At 37.6% G+C, this 27914-nt stretch overlaps 1 protein-coding gene across 1 annotated transcript; it reads left to right on the top strand.

Moving 5' to 3' along the window:
* Nucleotides 1-124: 124 nt before the first annotated feature.
* LOC145766170 (kelch-like protein 3) lies at nucleotides 125-27914 on the top strand. The gene is made up of 13 exons (XM_082577824.1): nucleotides 125-422; nucleotides 1165-1271; nucleotides 3253-3404; nucleotides 5831-5963; nucleotides 14031-14140; nucleotides 16714-16830; nucleotides 18852-19001; nucleotides 19411-19545; nucleotides 20008-20188; nucleotides 20907-21008; nucleotides 21169-21297; nucleotides 21796-21936; nucleotides 22409-27914. The coding sequence occupies exons 1-13, from the start codon at nucleotides 259-261 to the stop codon at nucleotides 22579-22581; spliced, it is 1794 nt and encodes a 597-aa protein (XP_082433950.1). The 5' UTR covers nucleotides 125-258; the 3' UTR covers nucleotides 22582-27914.

The raw sequence follows: 27914 nt of genomic DNA, 5'->3' as shown, positions 1-27914 counted from the left end.
ACCTGCGTAACAGTCCGATTATAATGTGAATACTTTTTCATGCAGGAAATTTAAATTTTTTACAACTTGTAGTAATCAATTTGATTAAATTTAAGTTTGTTTATTCTGTTGAATTATCTTCCAAATTCTCCTGTGCATACTGCTGAACAAAATTAGTATTCTTGAAAACACCAACTGATTACTCAATCTGCTCATCATACCTCCTCAACTGCAGACGGCCTTTGACAAGCTTGCTGCTCTTTAAAGCACTGAACAAAAATGATGAACTTCTTGGGGACCGAATTAGAATCGTGTAGCGAGAGCACGGCCGCTGCTGCTTGTGTTGCTGCAGGAGAGTCGGGTCGTATGCTGAGCAACGCCCAGCAATTTCGAAATGATTTACATACGAAAGAAGTTTTGTCTGCAATGAATATATTAAGAAAGTAATTGAACTTTTTTAATGTTATTTTATGTACAGAGTTGTTTAGCACATATTTTATCTTTCGAGTAGTTTACCAATTATTGTAAAAATGATATTGAAGTCATATAAATATGCATTATTCTGAAAACAGAAAATTATTTAATCATGACTTAATTATTCATTTGCATTTTATTGCACTCGCCTGTTTTTTTGAATCTTCCCTAATTTTGTGAAACTCCTTTGACTTAACGAGTATGAATCTATTTGCTTATTCGTGTTAACAGTTAATAGTGCACTAAACAAATAAAAATGTTTATCTCCATCCATCAAACAAAGTCTGTTATGTTCAAAACTATCGTTAGTAAAAAGTTTTGCTTTCAACTCAACATGTTTATGGAAGTTGGTCCAAGGACATGAATTCTTTTAAAAACTGCGTAGTGCGCACAATGGAGTGTGGAAAAGTATGTTATTGATAGCGCTAAATACATATATCTGTTTGGCTGAACGTATTAAAATACAACAGTAACTAACAGTATTGCTAACTTGTTGACTTGTAGAGCGTTTGTGTCATGAGCCCCTGCTAGAAAGATTCAAGGATATGTTACTTAGCTTTGTGTGGCTACTTTATAAAACCCCGCAAAAATTATATTTCTGGTATCTTTTTATTCTGATATGTTGATACAACGATTATGATCACTTTTCTAATCTTATTTGTGTTAAATCTACCACCTGCTTTTGTTAACTGTTTTTATTTCTCCACTCAGAAACAGCGTTCTCTGCGATGTAATGCTTGAAGCCGCAGATATTGAAATTCCTGTTCATAAGTTGGTGATGGCATCAGGATCTCCTTACTTTATGGCAATGTTTACTGGTATGTTTTCAATGATTATTGATTAGTATTGGTTGCTGTTGCTACTTGTTTTATCTTTTTTCAGGACTCATTTTCTAAGATGTGCTTGTTTGAACAACTGGAGTTGTAAATGTTAAAGTTGTTCAAACGAGCACATCTTTGAAAATGAGTGAGGCAACAATCCAGGGTTGCAAAATTCCCAGGAATTTTCAGAGCCGAAAGTTTCCTTGGAAATTTTCGGAAACTTTCAAAACGATCTTAAAGGCATACTAAATGAAATTTTCGAACGGGAACTAAGCATTAAAATGCGTAAACTGAACATTCAAGAATACATTTCAAAAAAAATTACCGAAAAAAAAATGTTTTCAATGGCACTGGCAAGGTCCAAAGTCCAATGTTTCATTTGCTCAACATTGCTCGAGAATACGTCACTATCGACAGCAATAACAAAAGCCACGTTACCACATCTGATGTTTTAACATCAGATTTGATGTTTTGAGCAAACTGTCTGATGTTTTGATGTTGAATTCTGATGTTTTGATGTACAATTGTACATACATACCTAGTCTACAGTTAAATCGCCCGCAGTAAAAACTATTGGCCGATCAGCGGATTGCTAGTCGATAGTGACGTAGACTGTACAGTCGCACGCTTCGCTGCTCACGCCCATTCCTGTTTTGACAGCTCTGACAAAAGCACGCGCGGAATGCCGATCAAACCGCAATGGGGCAAAATTTTATTGAAAATCGTTTTATGGTAGCATGTTAAACACAAAGAACGTGTATAATCACCAAGTCAGGTTTTTCCTTTAGTATCCCTTTAAGTTGATGTTGAAACAGGAAAATAATGGCCTTATACTGTTTAGATTAAAAGTACTATGTATAATATATAATATATAACTAAAATACTTAAGAACATACAAACACATGGTTTAGTTTAATAACTCCAAAAATGAATCATCACCAATCTGTTTTCTTACAAAGAAAAACAATACTGAGTCAGTATTACAATACTGACTGTCGTGACTGAGTCAGTTACAAAGTCGTTGTTCTAGTTGCTGCCGGTTAGCATCTCCTCCTGCTCGGCTTCTTCAGATGATGTACTAATGACTGTGCTGGCAGTGTCATCGACTTTAAAGTCAACTTCAATTTGAGTTGACTTGTCTTCACAGGGCTCAAACAATGCCCAGTTTGACCTGACGGATACAAGTTTTTCCACCCTTTCATTTGCGAGCCTATTGCGGACCTTGGTGTGAGTGTTCCCAAATACTGACCAGTATTTGTTTAAAATAGTGAAAAAGTATGCATAATTATGCATAAGCCTCATTCTTAATTAACACATTACTGTTTATATTTAAATAAAATAAGAAATGCTTAAAATAGGTTTTTAAATTTTTTTTGTGGTTAATGAAATATTTAACAAATGTTTTAAACATAATAAATGCCAAATTTGAAAATTCCCAATATTCCCGGGTCCTTCAAAAATCCCGGAAACTTTCCACCCATTTACAACCCTACAACAACAGAGAGAGTAATTCTTCATACGCAAGAAGAACTGAGAGTACAACTGGAGTTGTAAATGTTAAAGTTGTACTCCCAGTTCTTCTTTCGTATGAAGAAGTGCTGTCTCTGATTGTTCATTCGCCATTGCAGGTTTCCGGAACTCACCACGAGGAGGTTGACAACATGAGTCCCTACCCAGTCGATTATTTGTAAAACAGACTTCACCATATACAGAATTTTATAAAAATTGTTCAATGTTCATTTGCAATAGGTAGTGCCGAGTTTTGAAAAACAGAGTTGTGTTTTTGGTATTGTTTGAAATTATGCTTGTTAAGGTTTTAGATAACAGTCACTGAAATGGATATTGATATTTGGAGTTTATATTCAAATACTTTTTATCAAGTTTACACCACTGATGGTATGGCCGCACTCCAAATACTTGTACATATCATATTTATACAGTAGTTTAAGTTAGAAGTTAGAAGTTTTATTGCTTGCAGGTAAAATGAGTGAAAGCAATGCTGATAAAGTAAAACTGAAGGGAATCGAAGGCAAAGCTCTGGTGCAACTAGTCGAATATGTTTACACTGCACAAATTGAAGTAACTGAAGAAAATGTACAAGCCCTTCTTCCTGCGGCTAGCCTGTTAGAAGTAAGTTGACAATTTTAATTGTACAATGATGTGTTTTTATCGGGGTTAAAAGAGGTTTACTGAAAGTTAATAAAATTGAAACTAACCAGCGATTATTGTTACAGCCACTGCTGTGCGCTGTCCTTTTTGAAACAAGAAATTTACAAACATTGCCAAGTGAAGTAAAGGTTGTGCGTTAATAAAATATATTTTTTGACATCAACAGAATTGATTAATGAGGCTGAGTGGGGTTGCTTTACGAATCAGTGAAACATAAGACTACTTCACTCCAAAAAGAGAAAAACCAAATCTCTTCATTCTCCACACAGTAAATGTAGTATCACTGTTTCTTTCAAAACGTTTAATGTGTTCCCAAAGGGTAGTTCTGAAGTTTCACTTCAATGTATAATAAAGTTTTGAACATTGTTCAGTCCCAATTAACCAAAATACTAACCAGGCTTCCTGATGACTTCCCTTGTCACTCAAGTGACTTGATCATTATTGCTTTTAACCCAGCAAAGGACGGCTGTTTAAGTGTAGACAGCGCAATCTTTTTAACAAAACTGTAGCTTTCTTGCTTTTAATGTCAATTTTGCACAACTCTGGAGCACTTCGTGCTTAATGATTTTTTCAGAACATTTTTGATGGGTTAGCTGTTAGCACTTGTATGGACTTAGAGTAAACATATCCAATCAAATTCCAAGTTAAAAAAAAAAACTAAAAAAGCATTTCAGTTTGAATATCAGTTAATTTTTATGTACTTTGATTCAACGTTTGATGGATTTAATACGGTGAAAAAGCGCACATTGTTCTTGAATAACATCTAACGTTGTAATCAGGGTGACCAGGTAACGTAAAATTCGGACAAAAAAAAAAACACGATAAATTGGCCTGATTTTATACGCTGTGTCCAACGGGCGACGGCTGGCATATCATTTGGACATTTATTTGTGCCAATGTTTAAGGTCACATCAATGAAGTGCTGGACTGCAAATAAAACAGTTTTTTATTACTTGTCCTAAAATGTCCGAGTTTCATATTAATATTGTCTGAAATTTTCTAGGATTACCTGACAACCTTGGTTGCAATCGATTATCTGCTTCCGTTTTGCTTTCACACCGTTTTGGGTTCAACCATGGCCACCTAAAGATACGGCCTGATTTGTCACATTTTGCAGAAATTTCCAGGTTTTTCTAACTTTGGGCGAACGTTTAAATAAATTTTTCTAAAAATTAGATTTTTACGCTTTGTTTATTCTTTTCCCCAGATGACACAATAGGTTTTAACATCCTCACATGTTGAAAAACAAAGAAAATTTGATTTTGTAGATTTTAGTCAGACTGTTAATTTTCAATAACAGTCTGATTTTGCGTTTTTCAACTTACTTTTTCTCATTTGCTACTGCTCCCCAAGGCAACAAAAAAGTATTTTGTCATTAGGAAACCGCAAAAAGTAAAAACATCTCAAAAAATGTCAGTCAAGCACTAGCAGTAGCTGTAATCAAAATTTGCAAAATGTGACAAATCAGGCCGCATCTCCAGGTGGCCATGGTTCAACCTTGAAACTAATAATTGTTGTGATCGCAGTTATTGTTTATTCACACGAGCACAAAGGACCTCTTCACACTCAGAGAGAATTGATGCTCAACTATACTCGTATCTTCAAAGCGATTCATCTGAATTGATTTGGTTATTTCGTTTGTCCGAGAAGTGCTTGATTTTGTTGCTATGTTAATTTTTTTAGACGTTTTTGAGACGTTTTGAAGAGCTACAACCACTATGGACCCACCACTTTGCTTCAGTCAATTGTCATACGGCTTGAAAACTTTTAAAACTTTACTGATTCACATATAACTCTATTGTTCCTCAGTTAAAAATATGAACAGTCTAAGTCTGTCAGTTGTTTTTTTCTGCATATTCTTTTTCTGACTTTATTCTTACTTCAAGTGGGGTCGCCGGTGCAGATTGCAGTCCTCCACATCACTCTGTCAGCTGCATCTTCCTCCTTCACTCCCACTATTTCTATATATTCTGTCACGCAATCTCTCCATCTTCTTTTCGGACTTTCTCGCTTTCTTTTACCAACTTCCAATAATTGTCTTACTCGTCTTCTGACGTAATCCTCGTCTCTCTGTACGGCGTGACCCAGCCATTTAAGGCGTGTCTTCCTCAGCTTATCTTCCTTGTATACAGTACCAGTATTTGTTTTTTCATGTTTTTTTTTCAATAAAATTGATATTGCAATAAAATTTCGAGAAAGCAAACAATGTGACGAACTGTTTTTGCTTATTATTGCGCTGTGATGTTGTTAACCTGCTTAAGTATAGTACATGAGCATTCACTTAAGGACAAACACTGTGTTTGCTTCAAAGCCGAAAAAAAAAACTTTAATGTAATATCGGCAGTGGGATACGGAAATTAACTTCCGTCCTTGGTGATGTTTTGCAGTTGACCTTTGTTCGAGAATCATGTTGCTGCTTTCTGCAGCAACAGCTTCATCCTTCAAATTGTTTGGGAATTCGTCATTTTGCTGACATACATTCCTGTTCTGACTTGTTATCACATGCCCGCTCCTTCACAGGTGAGCTCGTGGAACAAATATAATTTGCAGGCGTTATTTATTTATTTTATATATATATAGTTGTTTAATCCTGACCTGTTTTAGTGATTATTATTTGTACTCGCTTCAGCTCTTTTTCCATGTTCAAAACTCTAAAGTAGTTTTAACATTGTGGTCTGAACCTCATTCTTGGACACTCATTACTCCAGTATTAAGCCCACGAACACTTTATCCTGTGTCATCTGCGTGTATGAATTGAAAAGAAAACTTGATTGAAGAAAATTGGCATAATGCTTAGTGTTTTAGAGAAACGCGAAACATGTTGTTTAGAAAAAAAGAAAAAGACTGATTCGTTCTTGGTGTATATAATACAATTTTTGATTTTCTTTTATACAAAAACGATTCGTGTATTCGAGCATGAGCTATCTACACAGCAAGGTCGAAGCTTCCAATGGGCGCACAACTATTTATTAGTGATAGAACGCCCTCCGGCTTCTGTCATTTTTTACAATCCGACTCCAGGCCGGAGGTAATAATGGCTCCGGCCCGCTGCCGGAGGTGTGTGTGCTTGTGATCAGGTTCATACTTCATAGTGGTAAGGTTCATAACCTTGAATAAATTTTTGTGTCATTGTGGTACGTGTACATTACAGTAATGCAAGAATAGGCTACACATGTTGCCTGTAACATTGGTCACCCGTAGCGCCAAAGAAAAAAAAATTAAATGTTGTCAGAATTTTTTTTCAAAAAGGTGTAACCTGGTATAACCAACACAAGATATTTAGCAGTACAACATGTTGCAAATTTGCAATATTGAGCTATAATAAAGGGTTACTAGAAATTGTTTTTTTTTGTATCATTTTGTTTACAAATAGGCTACTCATTCTACTCTCCCAAAGTCATGTACTTCTGCTATTCAGCTTCTCCCACTTTAGTATTTATTACAGTGGGCACATCGTACAATTACTTTGATAGTTTGGGCCAAAAAATCGAACACCACATGAAATAAAAACAAATTTAATAATAATAATTTATTTATTACACTCACTAATGACAGTTAATTTGCGCATTGAGTAAGTAACTTGTGAAATAAATGATGTCGTCTGGATATCTTGCCAATGTCAGCTTTGACAAAAGTGGCAATAATACTATGCCACTTGACGAAGTCTGTGGGGACCACATAATTTGTACCACGGACCGTATATTGCACGCCGCCGTATATTGATTTAAAGTGACCGCTTTTCTCCGTTTTTGGCGAGAGTTCGTTGAATAGTCGTATACAAGTGACTGTTTTATTGAGCTGGTGAAGTCGTGAGCGGTTACGCAAACACAACGGATATATGCAGATGCAACGGCGCATAATTATCATCATCTCTGTAATTATGTAATCACACGCATTCTCAGAATTGTGTACGTGTCAAGCAGCGTAGCAGAAGTAACTCTTGCAGGTAATATGTTGTGAGAATGTAACTTATGAAAGTTTTACTTTTTACCTGGTAGTGAATTAATAATTAGGTTACAATTCTGTGCAAATCTCCCTTTGCAGAAGCAAACGTTTGTCTGGTTTTGTAAGTTCGGTTTCAACTTTTTAACATTTGCTGGATTGTACTGACAAGTTGTGTATAATAAAAGTTTGGAAGTGAAGTATGTTGGCTATGAACCTTACAGTCCGTTAATCTTTTCATGTAATTTATTAAGTAGAAAGCACTGAGCATTTCAGGTCGTCGTAAAATTTCAAGCAACAGTATGGGCCGAGCTGTGCAGCACTTAGCTATTTTGAATCTTTTTTGAAACCCGATTTTAAAGCATTAGCCAACCTTTAGTCACATTGCTACTATGAAGCACTCCACCGCTTTTAGTGCATAGGCAATGAAAGACATGTATTGATTTTGTTCGATCTTGCACATATGCTTGTGGTACAAGCTTGAGTTTTTACATAATATATATATGTAATTTAGGTTATATCGTGTGTTTGGTTTTCTTTGTCTTTAAATGTCGGAACTTACAAAGTTTTAATTAAATAATAGACGAAAAAATATTAGTTTGTCATCTCTGCGTGAGAAATTACCCGCGTTCATTTACACTGCTCGTAAAATGACAGATTGGTCAAATTTATTTCACACTCAAAGTTTACAGAAACCGGGCTGCTAGGGTTGCAAATGTGTGGAAAGTTTCCGGAAATTTTGGAAACTTTTCAGGAATTTTGAAGGACTCGGAAATATTGGGAATTTTCAAATTTGGCATTTATTATGTTTAAAACATTTCTTAATTTTTCATCAACCAGAAAAAAATATTAAAAATCTATCTTAAGCATTTCATATTTTCTTTAATTATAAACACTAATTTGGTGTTAATTAAAAATGAGCACTTTTTTTCTATATTTAAAAAAATACTGGTCAGTATTTGGGAACACTCACACCAAGGTCCGCAATAGGCTCGCAGACGAAAGGGTGGAAAACTATTGCCAGTCAGGTCATACTTGACATTATTTGAACCTTGTGAAGACAAGTCAACCCAAATTGAAGTTGACTCTAAAGTCAATGACGCTGTCAGAACAGTCATTAGTACATCATCTGAAGAAGCCGAGCAGGAGGAGATGCTAACCGGCAGCAACTAGTACAACGACTTTGTAACTGACTCAGTAAAACAGATTGGTGATGATTCATTTTTGGAGTTATTAATGGAAACCATGTGTTTGTATGTTCTTAAGTATTTTACATATACATAGTACTTTTAATATAAACAGTATGAGGCCATTATTTTCCTGTAGTTTTGGCTCTGAAAATTCCCGGGAATTTTGCAACGCTACGGTCTGCAAATCACTCTGCGTATCGTTCTTGTATGTACACTGTACAGTAAGTGGCTTTCAAACTGTGTCCTTAAGCAAACATCGAGGTCTGCACAACGTTGTTTAGACTTAAGTTTAGACTTAAGTTACAGATAATGCAGGATGCTAGTTTCAAGGTCCGCTTTGCTTTTGAAGAAGCTTTTTAATGTTGCATTTTAGTGTAACTGCCATATCTAAAAATCATTAGATTCGCGTTAAACTTTGCGTGTGTGTATTTTTACGCTTCTTCAAATAACAACACGGAACTAACCATGTGAACCTTCCTTGAAACGCGAGGTATAAAATGTCTAGTACACAATCCCAATGAAACTGTATATGCTACGTTTCCAGTTTACCTTCTTTATGTATTACCTTTCAATGACATTACATCTGTTTGTATTTTGTAGTTTAAATTTTTCTACTGTGTTGAGCTAGTTTTCTTTTTAGAATCGATGGGGGTACACCGGTACAGTCGACAGACGCCATTAGAAGGAGTCTGAGGATCACTGTTTGACCTTAGCTCAGTGGTTCTTTTTATAAAGTTGCTTTATTAGGCCTATCGTTTCATCTATAAACATGGTGGTATGAGGTTGTTGACGCTGCGACGGCTAACCAGTAACCACGTGACATAATTATCGTCTGAACTCTTGCACCGCTTTGGAAGCGGTTCAATGGTTTCATTTTTGCGTTTTGCTTTCAATCCACTTATTGTTTAAGAAAGGTTAGCTATTTATTGTTTTTTTTTACTGTACACATGTTGTCAACGGTTGAACCTAAAACACCAACGCGAACTATGCCGACGTCTTAATTTGTCAACGTCATGTTTTCTGTTTGTGCTCTGCTGATCACTCTTTCCCTGCACCTTGTTCAGTTGACACATTTTATAAATCGTTTTCTCCTTTTGTTACATGTTCTAACTGGCCACTTTGTCTATATAATATGTGGTATATCAATTCTGGTGTTTATTGTTATTCTAGGACCGGTTCCTGCTCTAGGTACACGATACGATATCGTAATTATTTCGCTTGCAATAATTATAATATTTGAATTTCAAGTAGGCTACATGCATTTTTGTGACGAAAAAATACATTAATTTATTAGTTGACAACCTCTTCCACCTTTTTGTACTGTATATATTTGAAATCTAAATACGTCGATAATTCAAAACCCGCGATTTATCAATTATTTTATAAATGACTACAGGGGCTCTATCCACTTTTAGAATTCGGGGGGGGGGGGGTGATTTTTGGACAGTGGGCTAAAATCGTCATAGTCATTTTAACTTCTAGGGGGCTGCGCCCCCAGACCCCCCATTGCAGCATCAGCTTCTTTCTGATCGAAGCATAGGGTTTCCATGTCGTTTCACAAAGTATGTTTCGGAAAGGGCATTTTTGGGTAAGCAAACTGGTAGTCACTTAACAAGAAATATTTCTGGCACTGCAAATGAAAACTCGAACCAATCATAAACTACGTTTTCCGTGACGTGAAAAAGGGCGATAAGAAGATGATACAAAGCAAATCAAGTGCTGGATTTTCTATCAGCTGTTTGTTTGTTTGTTTATTTGTTTTTCATATTTTTACCCTGCATTGCGAGAAAGCGGACTTGAGCGCTATGCATCGGTGTACGCCTTCTGACATACACCTGACCCACGCTGCAGCCGACGGCAATGTCTGTTTCCGGTTGTCTACTCTACTTATGACTTAAATTTGATACTACCCATTACTCGAAATCGATCACTGAGTAGAGGCAATTATACTCATAGTGAAGTTTCTTCCCCACAGAAACAACAGCAAGTGCGGGGGGGTGGAGTCGAACATGCAGGCTCTCGGCTGCGAGCCCAACGCGCTAACCACTCGGCCACTGCTGCCGACTAAGTTGGCAGCTGGTTGACTTTTTAGGGGTTAGGGTTAGAAAGTAGTCATTTCATTGACGTGGGTTCGATTCTCATAACTGCTATTGCTCTTTTTTCTTCTGTAATTACCAAATAAAGTTCAAAACAAAGATTAACTCTCTGGCTAAGTGCGATAAAGGTCACAATTGGACGGTAGCCTCTTATAACATGTTCTGATTGGTTGGCGGTGTCATTCTAGTCATTTGCAGTGGCAGAATTTTTTCTTGTTAAAGTGGCTACCAAGCAAACTAAGTTAAAACACAGTGTAAACGCCTGGCTCGTAGTTCAGGGTTGCCAAACTAAAAAATCATATTGAAATGAAATATATATTCATATTGATAAAAAATTCAAAATGTGCTAACAGCGAAAATATATTTTTCAAAATTTGATCAATAAAATATCACAAAACCTTTTCAAAGCCAAATGAGTGGGGGGGTGATTTTGCATTGATCACCCCCCCACTCCAATTAGTGGGGGGGTGATCACCCCCTCATCCCCCCTTGGATAGAGCCCATGAATGACTATTATTTTGGAACCCCTGTGAGATTTTTAAAAATCTAAATCTGCTGTTAAAATAAATTTTTTTGGAGCACTTGCTCGGGTGTTGCTTTCTGAGAAATCATGATCACGTCGTTTAACAACCACCACGCAAATATGTGCAAGCCGTAGCGTGATGAGAATACAAATACGTGGTTGCACAACTTGGATATCGCTTGAAAATTTGGTTAGACACATGACGATTCGTTTGTCATTGAAAAACGTAGGTGGTTTCTACAGTTTCCCATCTATCAACAAAACATTTAACGACGTCATTTATGTCTCTGACGTTTTACCACTTTTGATCAAAAAACTTACAAGTCGATTTTTCATATTCTTTCCTTTTGTCTTTCTACTTTGCTGATCACTTGTTTAAAAATGTTTATAGCAACATAGTTCTTAGCTGACAGCACGCTTTATAATTGGTTATTGAGCCACCAAAATTCTCACTTTTTTACATTTTTACAGCCTACACCCGTTGAATCAATGTAAAAAGTTCGGATTTTGCTACCTGGGTGTTTATGTGTATATCATACATTATTACAACCCTCTCAGGTTACCAGTGAGGCTGTATTTCTTTTAACAATTAACTAGTCTTGTGATTTAAAACGAATTAGATTTGAAGCATTGTCTTCGTGTTAATTGTTTTTCATCATTGCGATTACATTTTGATTCCCTTTCGCAAACTCAACTCAAAATAATCAGTTTCTGTCCAGAGTCCAGACATAACTAGAGTTTTCATAGCCCTATTAGGGTTGATCGGTTTAAACCGCCCGGTTAAAACCTGGTTTAAACCGGGCAGTTTTGACCACCTATTACTGGTCAAAACCCCTTTAGTGTATGAATCAAGTTGCTTTTCAATTGAATTAAAAATAGTACCCTCCATGTTTAGTAATGATGTTCAACTATATTTTGTTTTGATCAGCAATAACCTAAATGCTGGAATTAAAACCAAAAAGATTCAATTTCTCTGTTTATTTTTGATATTTCAATCAATTAGTTATTTTAATTATTGAGAAAATTCAAATTCTAAAAATAAGTTTTTGATGAACCAAAAAATGCTTGGTAGAACGATGATCCATTTGCACAGCCAACTGAAGTACAAGAATTTATTCCAACATTTTTTTTATGAAAAACATTTGCCATCAATTTTGCTATAAAATTTGCGGAACATTTGCCCTCCCGCGTTGCGTAGCACATAAGACGTAGCACGACATGTAATTAAGGTAGTAGTTTTAACGCTGTTTGATGTCTTGTTTTTGGCGGCGCTGAAACAAGAGAAAAATCCAAGATAAATGTAGTCTTTCGTACGAATTTTACAGGCAGCCATCTGTGGCTGCCTGACAGGTCGGTATTGGCGGCCATTAATAACAGTTCAGGCGGCCATGGCCGCCAGCTATTTCGAGGCATGCATATCAAAATGGTCACAACTCACAACTGCTTTTATATTTCCTAAATAGCCCATAGCCCAGGTAGCCGACCATTCACTACATAAAAATATTTTTCTGGGTTGTGATGCTGGTAGGCTGTTTTGAAGCAGTTCAAAATGCGCAAATTGCTTGCCGAAACATAATAACATTTTTGCTGCTTTTAGTAGAGACGATCTAATGGCGACTAGTGACCAACCTATTTGAGCGCCTCGTCGTCGTATCAAGTAAAAAACTGAAGCTTCGGCTGAGTCATTCCCCTGGGAAATGTGAATCATGGTTCATGTTCAGGTTGAGACGAAGTTTAACAACAGCACATAACGTCTCCATCCCGGCTTTGGGATTCTTCACCCATGTTCATGCAGTTGCTCTGCGCTAATGCTGCAAATCATCTTAGACCATTTGATTCCAACACTAGCCATGCGAAGCTCAGTGCAGACGAGTCCCGTCTATCGAGTAGCCAGCCTGTTTCCACAAACACCCTCTTGCCTGTACAATAATTACAGTTTAAAAGCGCTTAATTATTTAAGATTAAACAAATAATACAGTGAGTTGAGTGATTGCATCTTTTATTAACAGATTACTCCAAGGGCAATTATTTATAATTTAACTTTTACTAACTTCCAAGCTATGACAGACATACATTTGATCTGCTAGATTGTCTTCAGTTAAGCTTTTAAAGCAAACAACACAAATAATCAAAACAATAAAGGTGCGAAAAAAATTGTATTTCTGTCAGAAGACATTTCTTTCTTTTTTTAGTTCTTGTGGCGCTGCTTTTAGGAATACTCACGAGCAAGAACAGCAGCGTTTGGCCTTTTCGAATTGATTTCTTGTTCAAATTGTTGAGTTTGTTTTATTTATTGATTTTGTTAGCGATATTATTCTTATCCAATGTGACATTACTCTGTGGTTCTATACAAATTTTTGCAGTCAACCCAAACCAACCTGGATGCTATGGCCAATTGTCCATCAGCAGGGTTTTTTTTAAATGCAGAATGTCTAAATTAGACCGAATATGCATTAATTGTCGAACTGCATGCAAATTAACGTATTGTGTATTTTAGAAGGTAAAAAAACACTAATGTGCTTGCAACGCGATTATCATAGGCTTTGGTGAACCAGCTTAAATTTGAAAGAGCTGCCGTGGCTAAACCCAGGGGGGCAAGAAAATTAAAGACAGTTGAAAACACAAAATAGACATGCTGCATTATTGTGTTTTTGATCACGATGCGCTATTGTGTTGCATTACCCCACACTCTAAAATTTCTTGGTTGCAGTTGCATTACCCCACACCCTAAAAAAACACCCTAAAATGTCTGTTATTTTCATGAAGCACAGTCACCAAAAGTTGGCATGACTTGAAAATAACAAGTGAGTCAACTGAATGATTGTTTTCCTCACAGAACAACACTTCAGCGACGTAGTGAGGGGTGAAGAGTTCCATAATCTGTCATGTCAGCAAGTATGTGAGCTAATCAACAGCGACCAACTTTCTGTATCATCAGAGGAAATGGTACGTATTGTTATTGTTGTTGAAGTTTCCATTCATAATGCTACTGCTGGCGTGAAAGCTTTGAATCGTGTTTTTTATACTTTCGATTCACATAGGCTTCCTGAATTTGTTTTTAAGTTTTCGGTTTATTTTTTACAGTCACGAATACATTACTTTGCAATGTCTCGCTTAAAAAGCTACGGTTCCAATATCAATGTTATCTTGCAATCAAGATGGTGTGTAAGTGTTGCCGAAGACATTGTGGCGTATATTAAACTTTGTGAAATGCAACGCCATTTTCCACCCTAACTTTCAGCCGACTTCATCGTAACTGTAGTGTAGATGCATTCTTGTATGGTTACATTTGCTCATATCAAATATCAATCCCCAATGGAGGTGATGATGTCACCTTGTGGGGTATATCATACTATATACATTACTAAGGCTCCGATTGTGACATAGGCTAACGGTACAAGTGTTGTTTTTTTTTTATATAACAGCATAAACGCAGAGCGAGTTATACAAGGCATGTAGAACGTAGGTGGTGAAAATATTTCAACGTTTTGGATTGGAAAGCTTAAAAACTTTAATCTCAACTCCAATATGGGACGAATCTTAAAAATGCAGACGATGTATGAGTATTTCTAATTATGACTAGAAGCTGATCTACATTAGATTACGATGGTCTCATAAACGCTTAGCATTTTTTTCACCTTATCAACACAATATACTGTAAACGGTTATTGGTCAAAAATCTTGCGGGTTCTCATGGGACTTTAGACACATGAGCTGTTGAAAGAATCTTGTATGATTTGGTTGAATCACTATGCATGGCTGGGATTGGCTGCTCATCACAAGGCACTGTTGCAGAAGGACAAAATTGCCAAAGATAAACACAAAGAGTAGTCGTGCCTTAGGGCGAGGGGTATGCATACACTTTTGGCCAGCTCCATGTCCAACGGGCTGCCGGATGCCCTGTTCATCAAGGCCTGCCTTACAGGAAGCCTGCCCGTTATGCACTGCCCTCTTCCGCCAAAAAGAGATTGCCGTTGAGAACATATTCAATAGCTTAGCAACAAGCAGTGGTGGCCTTTGGGGTGAGCGAATTAGGCGACCGCCCAGGGCCCGCGCTTATCCAAAATATGCACGAATAAAATTTACATTGAGCACTAGCAGAAAGCAGTAGGCCAACTTAAACTAAACTGCAGAGCTTTACAAGAATATATTCACCATTGAAAACAAAATAAACCACAGTTCTCTCTGTTCTACAGTATCTGTATCAAAACAAACTGAATGTTGTGTACCCTAACTTGTGTTACAATTTTGGTAAAGAGGTCACTTTCTTCAACCACAGACATATACAACCAAGCAACCACACGGCATTTAACATAATCCATTAAAATTGAACATAAACTATAAGCTACAAACGTTTTCGGCCATGCACACGTTAGCCCTTATCAAGTAACAAAAAATAACTGCTTATCATATCTACAATGAAAATGAATAACTGATCTAAACACTGAATTGAAAAACGAAATGCAAAATGAAACGGCAGAGCATAGGAGAAAGGCACATCACATGGCGTTTAAATTACACGAGGCAAAGACGCATCATATGACGTATCAAGAAAACGTATGACTAACTTGTGTTTGTTACTGAGACTATTTCTTACTGTACCAGTTGATGTAGCTTTACAGGAAAGATTATTTTCTAAACTAAAGTTGATAAAAAATTACCTTCGCTCTACAATGAGCCACGAACGCTTGGTTGGACTAGCTGTTGTTTCAATTGTGCACAATGTGGGCAAAACATTGGGCAATGCTTCTCTTATTAAAGAGTTTGCCGTAAAAAAAGCTAGAAAAGTGCATTTTGTGTAAGTGCTGCAGACGGATGGTGTAGGACTCGGAGGGCACTGGGTGTGGTCAGGCCCGATTTAGGGAGGGGCAGAGGGTGCAGACTGCAGATGCCCCAGGCCCCCTTTAGAAGAGCCCCCGACGTGGAAAAAATGTGATTTTGTGTTTTTTTTTTTTTTTTCTTTTAGCCTTTGAAGTTTCTGCAAAAATGCTGTGCAGTGCAGTGCTGGATTAATGCTACTGTAGACGTAGAGGTGGTTTTTCGCACGGGAGCCTTCCCGATCTAAAAGTGCCCCAGGCTCCCCATCAGCTAAATCCGGCCCTGGGTGTGGTGCCGTGGTGGTAGGCCTACAACATAGCATCAGAGTGATGTGAAGATGTCACAGCATCAAATACACTTTTCTCTCTTTCCATCGCTGTTTGTTGTTGTATCATGTTAATTCCTTTTTGTGTTATTGTGATTTATGATTATTTGAGTTTACGTACTTTAAATTGTCGATACCGGGCTGTAGGGGCCCTTATATTGCTTCTTGCCCAGGGCCCACAAAACCTTAAGGCCACCACTGCCAACAAGTCAGTTCTGCAACCCAGAAATTTTGTATGAAATTAATGAATTATTTCGACCTTCTGGCCTGGGACTCATCAGTGCAGTGATGTGTTGACGAGCTACCAAACACACTCATTAAAGAAGTGTCTTTGCAGTTATCGTTCTTGAAGAATATTTGTAATGTTTTATTGTAGGTTTTTGAAGCAGTGGTTGGTTGGGTTCGGAGTGACATGGCGAACAGATCCCAATTCATGCCAACTCTACTTGAACACGTCCGCCTTCCTCTAATGCCAAGCGATTACCTTGTTGAGGTATGGCTCGTTATCGGTTCCATACATAGTAATATGAACTGCAATCACTTGGTATAGAAATTTGCATAAGGACTATGTCATTTGTGTGTTGGTCACAAACGAGCAATCCAACTGCTTGAGCATGTTTTTGCTTGTGTGCAATATCTTTAGAACTAAGTTGGTTTGCTTCTGGCAAACTGAATGGCTGACTTTGTTTTGTTGCGTTATGAGTTTACAAACTTTTACGACCCAATGTTGAAAGATCTTTCGCCTGATGTGGCATTCATGTTGTCGACTATTCACTGGCTGTGCTGTAACACCATCCGCAAGGCATTTATTTCACCACCACACTGGCATGATGTATTGTATTGACATGACGTCTGTATCGCTTCCTGGCCTCAATGGATGTTTGTAGTTGCTGTTAGTCGGCCTCGCTATGAGGTCATTTAGTGTATGCACATCTGGTTTTGTAAACAAAGAAATTGAAAGACCAACTGCGGTGGTTCTACTCTCATAGTATGCGGACGAAGGACAGTTCTTCAATTAACGGTAGCTGCAGTAACATATTTCACTGGCAACACTACAAACTGCAAGCAAAACATTAAGCTTTCCAGTGTCCACTGTCCAGCGACCACCTCGGTAACCGGACCTGTGTGGGATATCCAACACCTCTACATTTTACAGTATACCTAACTGCCAGAATTAATCCCCAGTCGACGATAAACAATCCGTCAATTAATCGAAGTACACGGAACACACGAGCGTGATCAATTCCAAAATCTTCAAGCTTGATGGTGGTTTGGAAATGGAAGCACGGGTCAAAATCCCGCCTCTGACATCGTGTCGTGTAGGCGACTATAGCTAATATATCGAACTTTTTTGCCGACAAGTAGTTACCGACCAAAAAGGCGTATTCTCATTTGGATATCTTGCCTTTTCTCCGCAAGTACTGTTTATATGAAAACGTAAGAAGGTTTCGCTCATTACTTTTGGACAGAAATAAACACCCATAGAATTTTAACTGGAAACCGGAACGTGTTGAGCCAGGCTCAATCAAGGCTTGTAAAAGTGCGTATCAAGACTTGTTATAAAGTGAACAAGTACGTGCACTCGTGCAGTCGTAAATGTTTGTTGTAATATCCTTCCATCTCTCCTGTATGTTACGATTATTATTGTACTGACACTCTTGGTTGAGAGAAGGCACTACCTCGCAGCTGTTCTAATGATATTAGAAGTCATGAGGTTGCGGACTTGGTAACAACTTGGTACAAGAAAAGACGAGTAAGCTTGCTTTCATTGAATTAGCAGCAGAGAAAACAGGGTAAACACAGACAGACTGTATTGTTCAGGCCCGAAGAAGATAGGTTCTCACAGCAGAATGAATGTAACAGTTTAAAGGAAATTTAAGGGCTGAATTATTTATGAGTGCAAAAGCTATCTATTCTCTTAATATAATAATGGTTTACCATCGCCAGAGGCCTCTTGTTTTGTCAATGATTGCAAATATATATTTGGAAATTGAAGACAAAATTTCCATATGTAACAGAAGCTAGTCATTCATGTTAACATTTAACCAACGAACCAGTCCTTATTTACTTTATTTCAACGTATGCAGACATTATAGTCAGGTTTAGTTCACTGGGTTGATATTCTGTTTGTGTGTTGCATCTCTTGTTGATGGCAAGCCGTTCACTTCTCGTCTCATGCAGTTTGTCCCGACTATTCTACACATTAACTAACTTTACATGACGCCTGTTGCAGTTGTTGTAATGTGTTATGAACCCCTACAACTTAGCAGCTTACAGTTACATCTTTCTGCATGGAAAAGGCAAGAAAATTGGCTTGGTCATTAGATTATTGATTTTTTTCGATAAATTTTCCGCTTTGTGTATTTAAACATTATATTGTATTTACGCTGCTTATATTTATCATATGTCCCAGCCAGCTAGCTAAACTTGCTTTTTTACGTTACTTTAATGTCCGACGTTGTTGAAAATAGGGAACGATGGCGAACTGGAATAACATTTTATCGTTTCTTTCAGAGGGTTGAGCAAGAAACACTTGTGAAAAACAACGATCTTTGCAAAGATTATCTTATTGAAGCGATGAAATATCATTTACTGAGCCCAGAACACCGCGCTACAATGAAAATATCACGGACTAGACCTCGGACTCCAAAAGGAATGCCAAAAGTGAGATGAATTAAACGCACTGATAGATACTGTATATTCTGCATTCGATAAGACAGAATGACTTCGTCTTATGTCAAAGTACTCAAAAATATCTCTAAAAATCTAAACTGAAAAGTTGATGCTACTTAAAAACTTGAGTGTTTCATGCCACCAGTGCCATTAAATTCTGTCAATCTTTGAACTCTTCGAAACTTATCCTAAAATCAAACAGATGAAGTTGCTCATTTAACGGTCATTTTTAAGATCACCCAACATAACCAGGCTTTTCGACGTCGATCCAATGTAAAGTAGACTATTTTGTTAATTTGATCATGTTTTTCCAGTTTCTTGTGCTAAATATCTTGTTAAAAGAAGTTTAATTTTGAAATTTGTTTCTTCTTTTTTCTAAACTTTTGTAAATTTTTCCCAGTCGATGTACGTCGTCGGTGGCCAAGCGCCTAAGGCCATTCGCTCCGTCGAATGTTACGACTTCAAGGAAGACAGATGGAGGCAAGTGTCTGAGATGACAACCAGAAGATGTAGAGCTGGAATCAGTGTCTTCCAGGTGAGTACAATTTTGTAGAAGTTTTTCAGTTTGTAAAGACAAGACATTCAAAAACTACTTTCTATGTTAGCAACTTGTTGGGCACAAGCTTCGCGACCAGGCATTTAACTTGCTTTACAAAATACCACGTTGTTCTTTATTTGGATGTACTGTACAGTTACGTTGGAGACCAGATCAAAACTTTTCGAATTCCTAACATTATAAGATGCGTATAACTGTATTTTTAAAGTCCACTTTCCAATTAGAAATTATAATCATCACTGTATGATTTTCCTCACGACATAATTTTATTTTCCGACTTCCTAATTCTAATTTTCAACGCTTCTTATGCTTAAGACAATAACACTGAAAAATGGATCGAATAATAATTACTTCTGCATTGTTTATTATGTCCAGGTGAAGTTTCCTCTATTAAAAAGTGACAATATTGTCATCACATAACATTTGTTTTTGTTTTGTCAGGGTTGTATTTGGGCTGTTGGTGGGTTCAACGGCTCACTCCGGGTACGAACAGTTGACAAATACGACCCCCATACCGACTGTTGGACGAGCGGTCCTCCTATGGAGGCAAGGAGGTCGACACTTGGTGCGGCTGTCCTACACGACATGCTCTACGCTGTTGGTGGATTCGACGGCTCGTCAGGTGTGAGGTAGCATGTTATGATGAGTCAGTCACTGATGAGTATCACTCGTGGTTACTTTATATTTAATTATTCATAAGGACTAAACCAAGCAACGGCGTGGTATGGAGTCCACTGACTGCGACCGATGAAGTTTTGACTCTTTCTGTGTTTGCATCATACAGTAAATGAAATTACCAACTGCGATCCCACCAGTTCACTAATCAACAGGTTAATTTGTAACTTCACTTGCCAATGCAATGAAACGAGTATCTCCAACAATTGAAACTATTCACACAACCTTTAAAAAAATGCAAAACACATCACAATTTCCCATAGCCGAGACATTTTACGTGGCTGAAATTTCAGATAGCGCATGTCAAATGTCGATTTTATTGGTGGTATGAGATTCAATTTGCATTGAGTGAGCGAGATTCTGATCTATTTGAATAAGCTAGCATGTGATTTCAATTCAGATCCTTTTGTAGTGATACCCAGTGAATTGTATTTAGTTTTATTCTCAAATGCTGGCGAAATCATGTCGATATCACATCCGTTAGTACAATTATGTAAATGTTATCTCCCCATTATCATATTTATTATGACCTGTTAACAAAACTATAAGTTTATTTTTTTTAATGTTTTTTTTCAGCAAAATCATTTTTCTGTTCACCGCGTACCTTTTTTCCGCGTTGCAATATGCTAAACTTGTTAACCACGTAATTCATGCTATTTTATTAGGTTTGAACACAGCTGAAGTGTTCGACCCTAAGCTGAACGAATGGAAGGTTGTTGCTTCGATGAAGACAAGAAGGAGCAGTGTTGGTGTTGCCGTGCTTGGAGGTGGGTTTCTGTTTTATTTTTTGTCAATGCCGTGTTATTGCTTGCTTTCGTCTGTTTATGGTTTAAAATAGTACTCTCTACCCAAAGTTGTATTCTAGTATGATCTCTAAGATTTTATCCAAACTTGCACTTGTCATAACAACCGGTTTTTCCCGACCAGGACTCCTGTACGCCGTGGGAGGTTACGATGGTGTGTCGCGGAATTGCCTCATATCCGTCGAATCCTACTCAACCGTGACGAAGCAGTGGTCGTTCGTTGCTGAAATGAGCACCAGAAGAAGCGGTGCAGGTAAGTTTCCAGACAGTAAATTAGTCAATTTTTACATTGATTCAACGCCTGCAGACGTTGAATTGATGTAAAAAAACGGTTGATTTGCTGTCTGGTTATTGCAACCGGTCTTTTGAGACTGATACTAACCTCATTGACGCCATCTTGATAGACAGAAATGATACAAAATCATGCCTCTGTTTCATTTGAATTCCAGCCTTGCATAACATTCGAGTCTTTTGATTGCTTTATTTGTCTACTTGTTTATTAGGTCTGGTGTGGACTCCGCCTTCTTTAATCGTTTTTTTTATTTTCTGATAACTTTATTGATTTATTGAGACTAACCGAAATGGTAAACGCAACCCTTTGTTGTTTTTATATGAAACCAGAACTATCCAGTTCTAAAATTGCTCTGATGAGATTTTTTGATGTTGAAAACCCAACTCAGACACACTGCTTGCTTCAAGCAGTTGACTCTTGACTTGTTGTAAGTGCTTTCACCAATACGTTTATTTTAAGGGGTGGGCGTAGTGGACGGTCTCCTGTACGCCGTTGGGGGTCACGATGGCCCCCTGGTTAAGAAGAGCGCGGAAGTGTACAACCCAGCCACCAACAGTTGGTCGCCGATCAGTGACATGAACATGTGCAGAAGAAACGCGGGTAAGAAAGAAACGCAAGAATTCTTACCGGTCATCTGCTTCACGGACAATAGATAAATACCTTGTCAGCAAATCAGTCGTTTATTACATTGATTTAACGTCTACGGACGTTGACCCACTGTAAAAAAACGACTGATTTGCAGTCTAGATTCAGAATACAATATTTTGACGCTCTGGTTTTGGCACTATGACGTCAGATCATTTTGACACCAGGCCGTAACAATTTCAAACGAACTGTGTTTTTATTGAAAAAGTTTGGTTACAGCAGTGTTGTATATTTTAACAATTGATCACACCAGACAGCGATCACACCTGTCATCGTGAGGGACGGCTTTTACGGTTTGTGTGTACTGATGGTTAGTTAAGCTCTATAACTCTCACTACACCTTAAAAAACCATCTGTACAAAACTTCAAAAACTGTTCATCAATGAAACCTACCGACTTTGATGAAGCTCTAACTTTTCTTCTTCAGGAGTCGCATCAGTGAACGGGATACTGTACGTGGTTGGAGGAGATGACGGTTCGTGCAATCTCGTATCTGTCGAATACTACAACCCTCGCGCTGACGCGTGGACTCTTCTGCCTACGACCATGAGCACAGGACGATCTTATGCTGGTGTGGCAGTCATCGACAAACTGATTTGAAACATTTTCCTAATCCTTAGTGGGCGGTGTGGTACTTCGGTCGGAAAAGTTCTTGTCCGAAACTTATATCTTTTTTTTTAGTTTTCTATTCATTTGATTGTTTATTTGTAATTTTCAAGCATCTCGACAAACACAATCGCAGCAAAACCGAGTTTGCTGGACGTCGAGTAGACCTGTAATAGGGCGACGAGTGGTGCAGTGTTACATACATTGAATGGAGTATTTCAGGCTATGCTTGCGATTGGACTTTTGGTTTTGTTAGTGCAACCGCTTCCCAAAACCTACTTGGCTTCATTAAGGCCCTTTATTTTCTCATTTTAACGTTTGGTTCCGCCACTTTGCCATAATTTCATCTGCACACAATTGCCACAGTCAATAAAATGCATCGTTTTAATTACTCCTCTATCCTAATGAGTTCTGATTTGCAAGCTCATACTTTCCACCACGTCTTCTATCAAGCTCCACATTTTGTGAAATGTTGCTACAAAATAATGCTAAACGATCATGGGTTTTCGTTCAGTTATGGTAGATGACTTGTAACAGACTTTTAATTTAACGGAGGTACGGGCGTTTTATTTTATTTCATTGTTTAAAATCAAAGTTTGCTGTTTAGAAACTTGAAACAGAAAGTTGCATCATAATATAAAACATTCCCTGATGTTTATGATAACACCGCTGTCCATGGTGTAAAATTATCGAAATCTAAATAAATAATTTAAAAAGTTACAGGCACTCCATGTTCAAGTACGCAAAACCCGTTTTTTACTTCTGCAGGCATTGAATCAATGTAATTGTAATAAGGACAAATTATGCGGTGTTAGATTGTTCCAGTAACTAGTTTCCTGGCCACGATCATATAAAAACAAACTCTCAACCGGGGGTGGGGGGAGAGTAGATTGCACAGCACACTATAAAATGCAAGAAATTTAATCGACACTTTTCAGTTATCAAACTTTCCTGGACGCACATTCCCATGTGATCCTTACAGTTTCTTCACAGTAAACGTGGTCTTCTTACGCTGCTGGTGGCTTTTTGGGTTAGTTTGCAGAATGAGTTTTACGAGGAAGGTCTCGCGCGCCGCTTTGTGGTGCTAAAGAGTTAATCATCCATCGGCGTCATTATTTTGTATTGAAAAGTATTGCTAAATGTTGATTCAACGTTTCCTGCTGTTGAACACATAAAAGAACAGCTTACCTCGTCTTTGATATTACTTCGTAGCTTGCAAACTTATCTTCAAATAGTAATTTGACATTTCTTTTCTTTACTGAGTTCATTTCTTTTTCCGGCTTAGGGTCATATGCTCCGTAGTCGGAAACTTTCGAAATTTTAAAACTATTATTATTGTAACTGTCTCCGCCGCCAGTGTAGCCAAATCGTTTGGCATCCGCTGGCTTCGATCAGTCTTTCAACAAGGTTGATAGGATCTCCATTCTGTTTTGTCCTTTGCGATGTTTTGCAATCGATGGAGATGTGGTGTGCTGAGCAGGGATCCCAGGCCAGCTTTTCTGATGTCAGATCTCAGCAGTTGTAATAAATTGGTACGGTGACGTCCGGTTCGGCCTTGGTACTTTTTGCTGCCAATTATTGCAAATTCAAGGGCTTTCTGGGGAGGTGAGTCCTGGTGAAGTCTCAGAATGTGTCCAAACATGTTCCATCTCATGGTGGAGATCTTGCAAGACAATGGTTCACTGTTGCATATTTTGTAGAGATTTTTGTTCGAGATAAGACTGTTTGGCCAAGTATGACCAGTTATGACACGTAAATGTCTTCGATGACAGGCATCCAATCTTTCAAGACTTCCTTTGGTAACAGACCAGCTATTACAGTTGTAGATCATAATTGGGATGCAGTACGCGTTGTACAATCTTAGTCGCAACTGTAATGGGATTCTCGATCTCTTGCTCCATAGTTTCCAGTGTGATCTGAAAGCGACATTGCCTAAATTGCAGCGGGATTTGACATCGGCAGTGCTGCACAACAATGATCCCAAAAGTTTGTGTGTACGCCATTTTTCGTTTCCTCGAATCGGTAGGCTATCAGCATCAGTTTCATTTGTGTCTGCAAGAAATATGTGGGTGAATTCAGTTTTAGTCTCATTCATGAAAAGATTGTAGTTTTTCAGGTTCTTTGTTGCAATAGATTGTAGCATATCAAGTGGCTGTCTTTCCTCATCCAGAAACTCAACATCGTCTGCATACTCTTTAAAACTATGTCATACATACGTCTTTAAAACTATGCATCAGCAAAATCACAAAATCAGACTTGTTCTTTCGTTCCTCTATGGCTTGTTTTTATCTGCTGTGTTTAAAATCCGCTAAACAGGTTCCAATAAAAACACACCAGGCAAGGAGTGCATACAGGTTGGAATTGGACCTCACATTATGAACCATCAAACGCTGAAGGGATATAGAGTAGACTACGATTTTTTTTGTCCTGCATTCTTTTTAAGCATAGCACCTGTCTCTTGTTGGCTACACTTTGAACACAATCCATTGTGGATCACTTCACAGAATTAGTATTATTTTTTTGAAATTCTATTTTGTATCCTTTTTGATCGTTATGACTATTAAAATCAACTTCTTTTATGAAAGAAAAAGATTATTAACATTTAAATTTATTTCTCTTTCAGTACTCGTGTTAATTCGAATAACTTGAGTACCTACTGATGCATGACGCTTATCATAGTTTCCAATCTCAAAGTTATAGAATTCCTTGGCCTATCCGTTTTTAAGATTAATCTATTTGCCTCTATGAGTGCGTTGGAGTTCACATGACGCAACATCTTGTACTGTAGATATGATGTCCGACTTTGTTGGTCAAATTGCTTTTTAAGCCCTTTTATCATGACTGTGCATATTCCATCGATGATTCTGATTGGTTGGTTTGTTAGTGCTTGACGCTCATACGTAGTTTTCTGGTAGTTTTTTTCCATCTTTGTTTCCTTACAAGTGATCTTTTCTATGAATAGTCACTCTTTCTCTTCAGAAGGAAGAAATATCATCAAAACACGATTTTCTACTTCAGCGTTGCTCCAAAACACGTAAAGGATACGTAGTGGCGTAGATAGAGGTTGTGAATACCCTGGAGACAAAACGGGGTAGGTTCACTTTCACCCTTCCCAAAATTTCACTACATTGTGGCGTTGACCCGAGATTTATAATCCAAGCACAGACAAAAGTTCCTTTTTGCGTTATTTTATTGTCACGTGACGTTAAAACGATATGTATAAAGGGCATTGTGTAAACAAAAGTGACTTTAAACACAGTGTTTAAATAAATTTATGCCAGTATTGCTTATTTGTACTTGAAAACGTAAGTTGAAATTTGATGAATGTTTTCAAACGAAACTTGCATAGTCAGATTTCACATTTACTCAGACTTAAGTGCTGAACCGATGTGAAGCGAACTAAGATCATCATAACTTCAAAAGGTACTAAAATACTTGTCGTGTCTACAATTTGGCAATTGGGACCTTTTTCGGCTATTTTAAGCAGTGGTGTGTTTGGTCACCCAGTAAGACATGTGCACATATTTTTTTGATAAGTTTCAAGTGAAAGTTGCTCAGAACACAAAGTTAAATGAAAGCAAAAATGTGGCTTTGTTTACCACCGCTAGATAGAGCAAGTGAGTTTTCATAATTGATTATTTGTATTTTCTCTTCAGCGTCACGTTCGCAAATTCAATATCCCATTTACGCGAAGTTAAATTATCCATGGTGTTATTTAACGTTGAATTGCAAAATAGTACCGTTAATGTGCTTTTTTGAATGGTTGTGTGAAGCTGTGTAAAAAGAGTCGCCGTTTGTAAGTGCGTTTACTTATTGTCTTTCCATAGAAAATTTTGCATCTCATATTTGAACCTGGTACCACCATGAGAAGATACACAGCTTTCCGAGCTTGTAAAAGTTCCCATTTTGACACATTTTCATCGTTTAAACTTTTTCTGAATGACTGTGTTAACCTAACTTTTATTGGCTAGGAAGGCATTACCCCAGCAGATGTGGCGACTTATTTTTTTCTCTCTCTGTAGGTCATTTTGTTTATGCTTTTGACGTGATTTCTGTACTTTATAGGCAAAATTCTTTACCCTTTGCCGGATGTGACGACCCAGACAGCAAAATTGCATTTTTGTCTCGCATTTTACTTTTTCTGTTCAGTCTTTTTTGACGTTGTAACTGTCTCAATAAATACGCTTTTGTTTTGAAATTTCTCCTTAGCAGTCCAAGAAGCTTTCTTGATCCCTTGACCTACTCAAAGAAATGTGAAATTTTGATTGGGCCCATAAACCTTAGTTTGGCCAAGAATGCTTTTTAGTGGTTGGAACGCCTTTATGCCAAGATATTCAACATAGTTTCATGTTAAATTACGTTGAATTTTGGAGAAAAAAATTTTTTTTACTGGAAGTGTTATGCCTTTTAGTGGGCGATGCCTGTGTTGTCTAACAAAGTTTACCGGCAAAACCTATGTAAATGTTACGTGCCTGGCAAGATGCTTTAATTCGAAGCTCACTCGGTAGTTTTGGCGTCAGTGACGTAGAACCGACGCAAAACGCTTGTTTGTCATTTAATAATCGCTGACTTATTAAAAGCTTTGACGATGCAATCAGCGCAACAAGTGATTAAAAGTTTTAAGACTGCCCAGAAGATGAACTTTTGTGAACGCCTTCACTTCAAACAAACTCCGTAACTAAGTATCGATTTATTAAAGGCTTGTCAATAAATTCTGGTCGTTTGACTTCATAGCTACGAGAAGGCTAACTAATCTTTGTGCTTTCTTTAATTCTTGTTCAACAATCATAGAACTTACGCAATAACTTTCTAAAATACCGTACTTGATTTTGGAATCAAAAACGATGTCATACAAATCAGGTGTAGTTCGACAAACGAATGAGTGACTAGGCTACTTCCGACACAACCCTGGTATTCAAAGTCAGGTTCAAAGCCACAAAAAACTAACCCAAATGTTTGCCATACATAAACTTTAGTTCACTTATAAATAGATTCGCCTATGTTGCAACTTTGGGTTCTTATAGAAACAATATTCAAGAAGCATCGCTCCACACAAAGCATTCATATTTTCGTTTCAAATTGTTTGAGCAAGAATTGCGTACAGGTTATCTCACATTCTGTTAAGTTTCAATCTTCAAAGTAACACGGTAACTCAATTATATGCAATGGCGCCGCCAGACCTTCAACATTGGGGGGAGGGGCAAAATATTACTGCAAGACAGTGATAAATTACCGTATTTAATTTATCTTGTTTGCTACTGCAATATAGCGTATTTAACGTCCCACATTTTGACATGTCTGATCTGTTAAAACAAAATAAATTGACT

The sequence above is a fragment of the Aplidium turbinatum genome, chromosome 3, assembly GCF_918807975.1.
Source record: "Aplidium turbinatum chromosome 3, kaAplTurb1.1, whole genome shotgun sequence".
NCBI lineage: Eukaryota > Metazoa > Chordata > Ascidiacea > Aplousobranchia > Polyclinidae > Aplidium > Aplidium turbinatum.
Note: the sequence above shows the minus strand (reverse complement) of the source record. Positions and strands in the feature narration are given on the sequence as shown.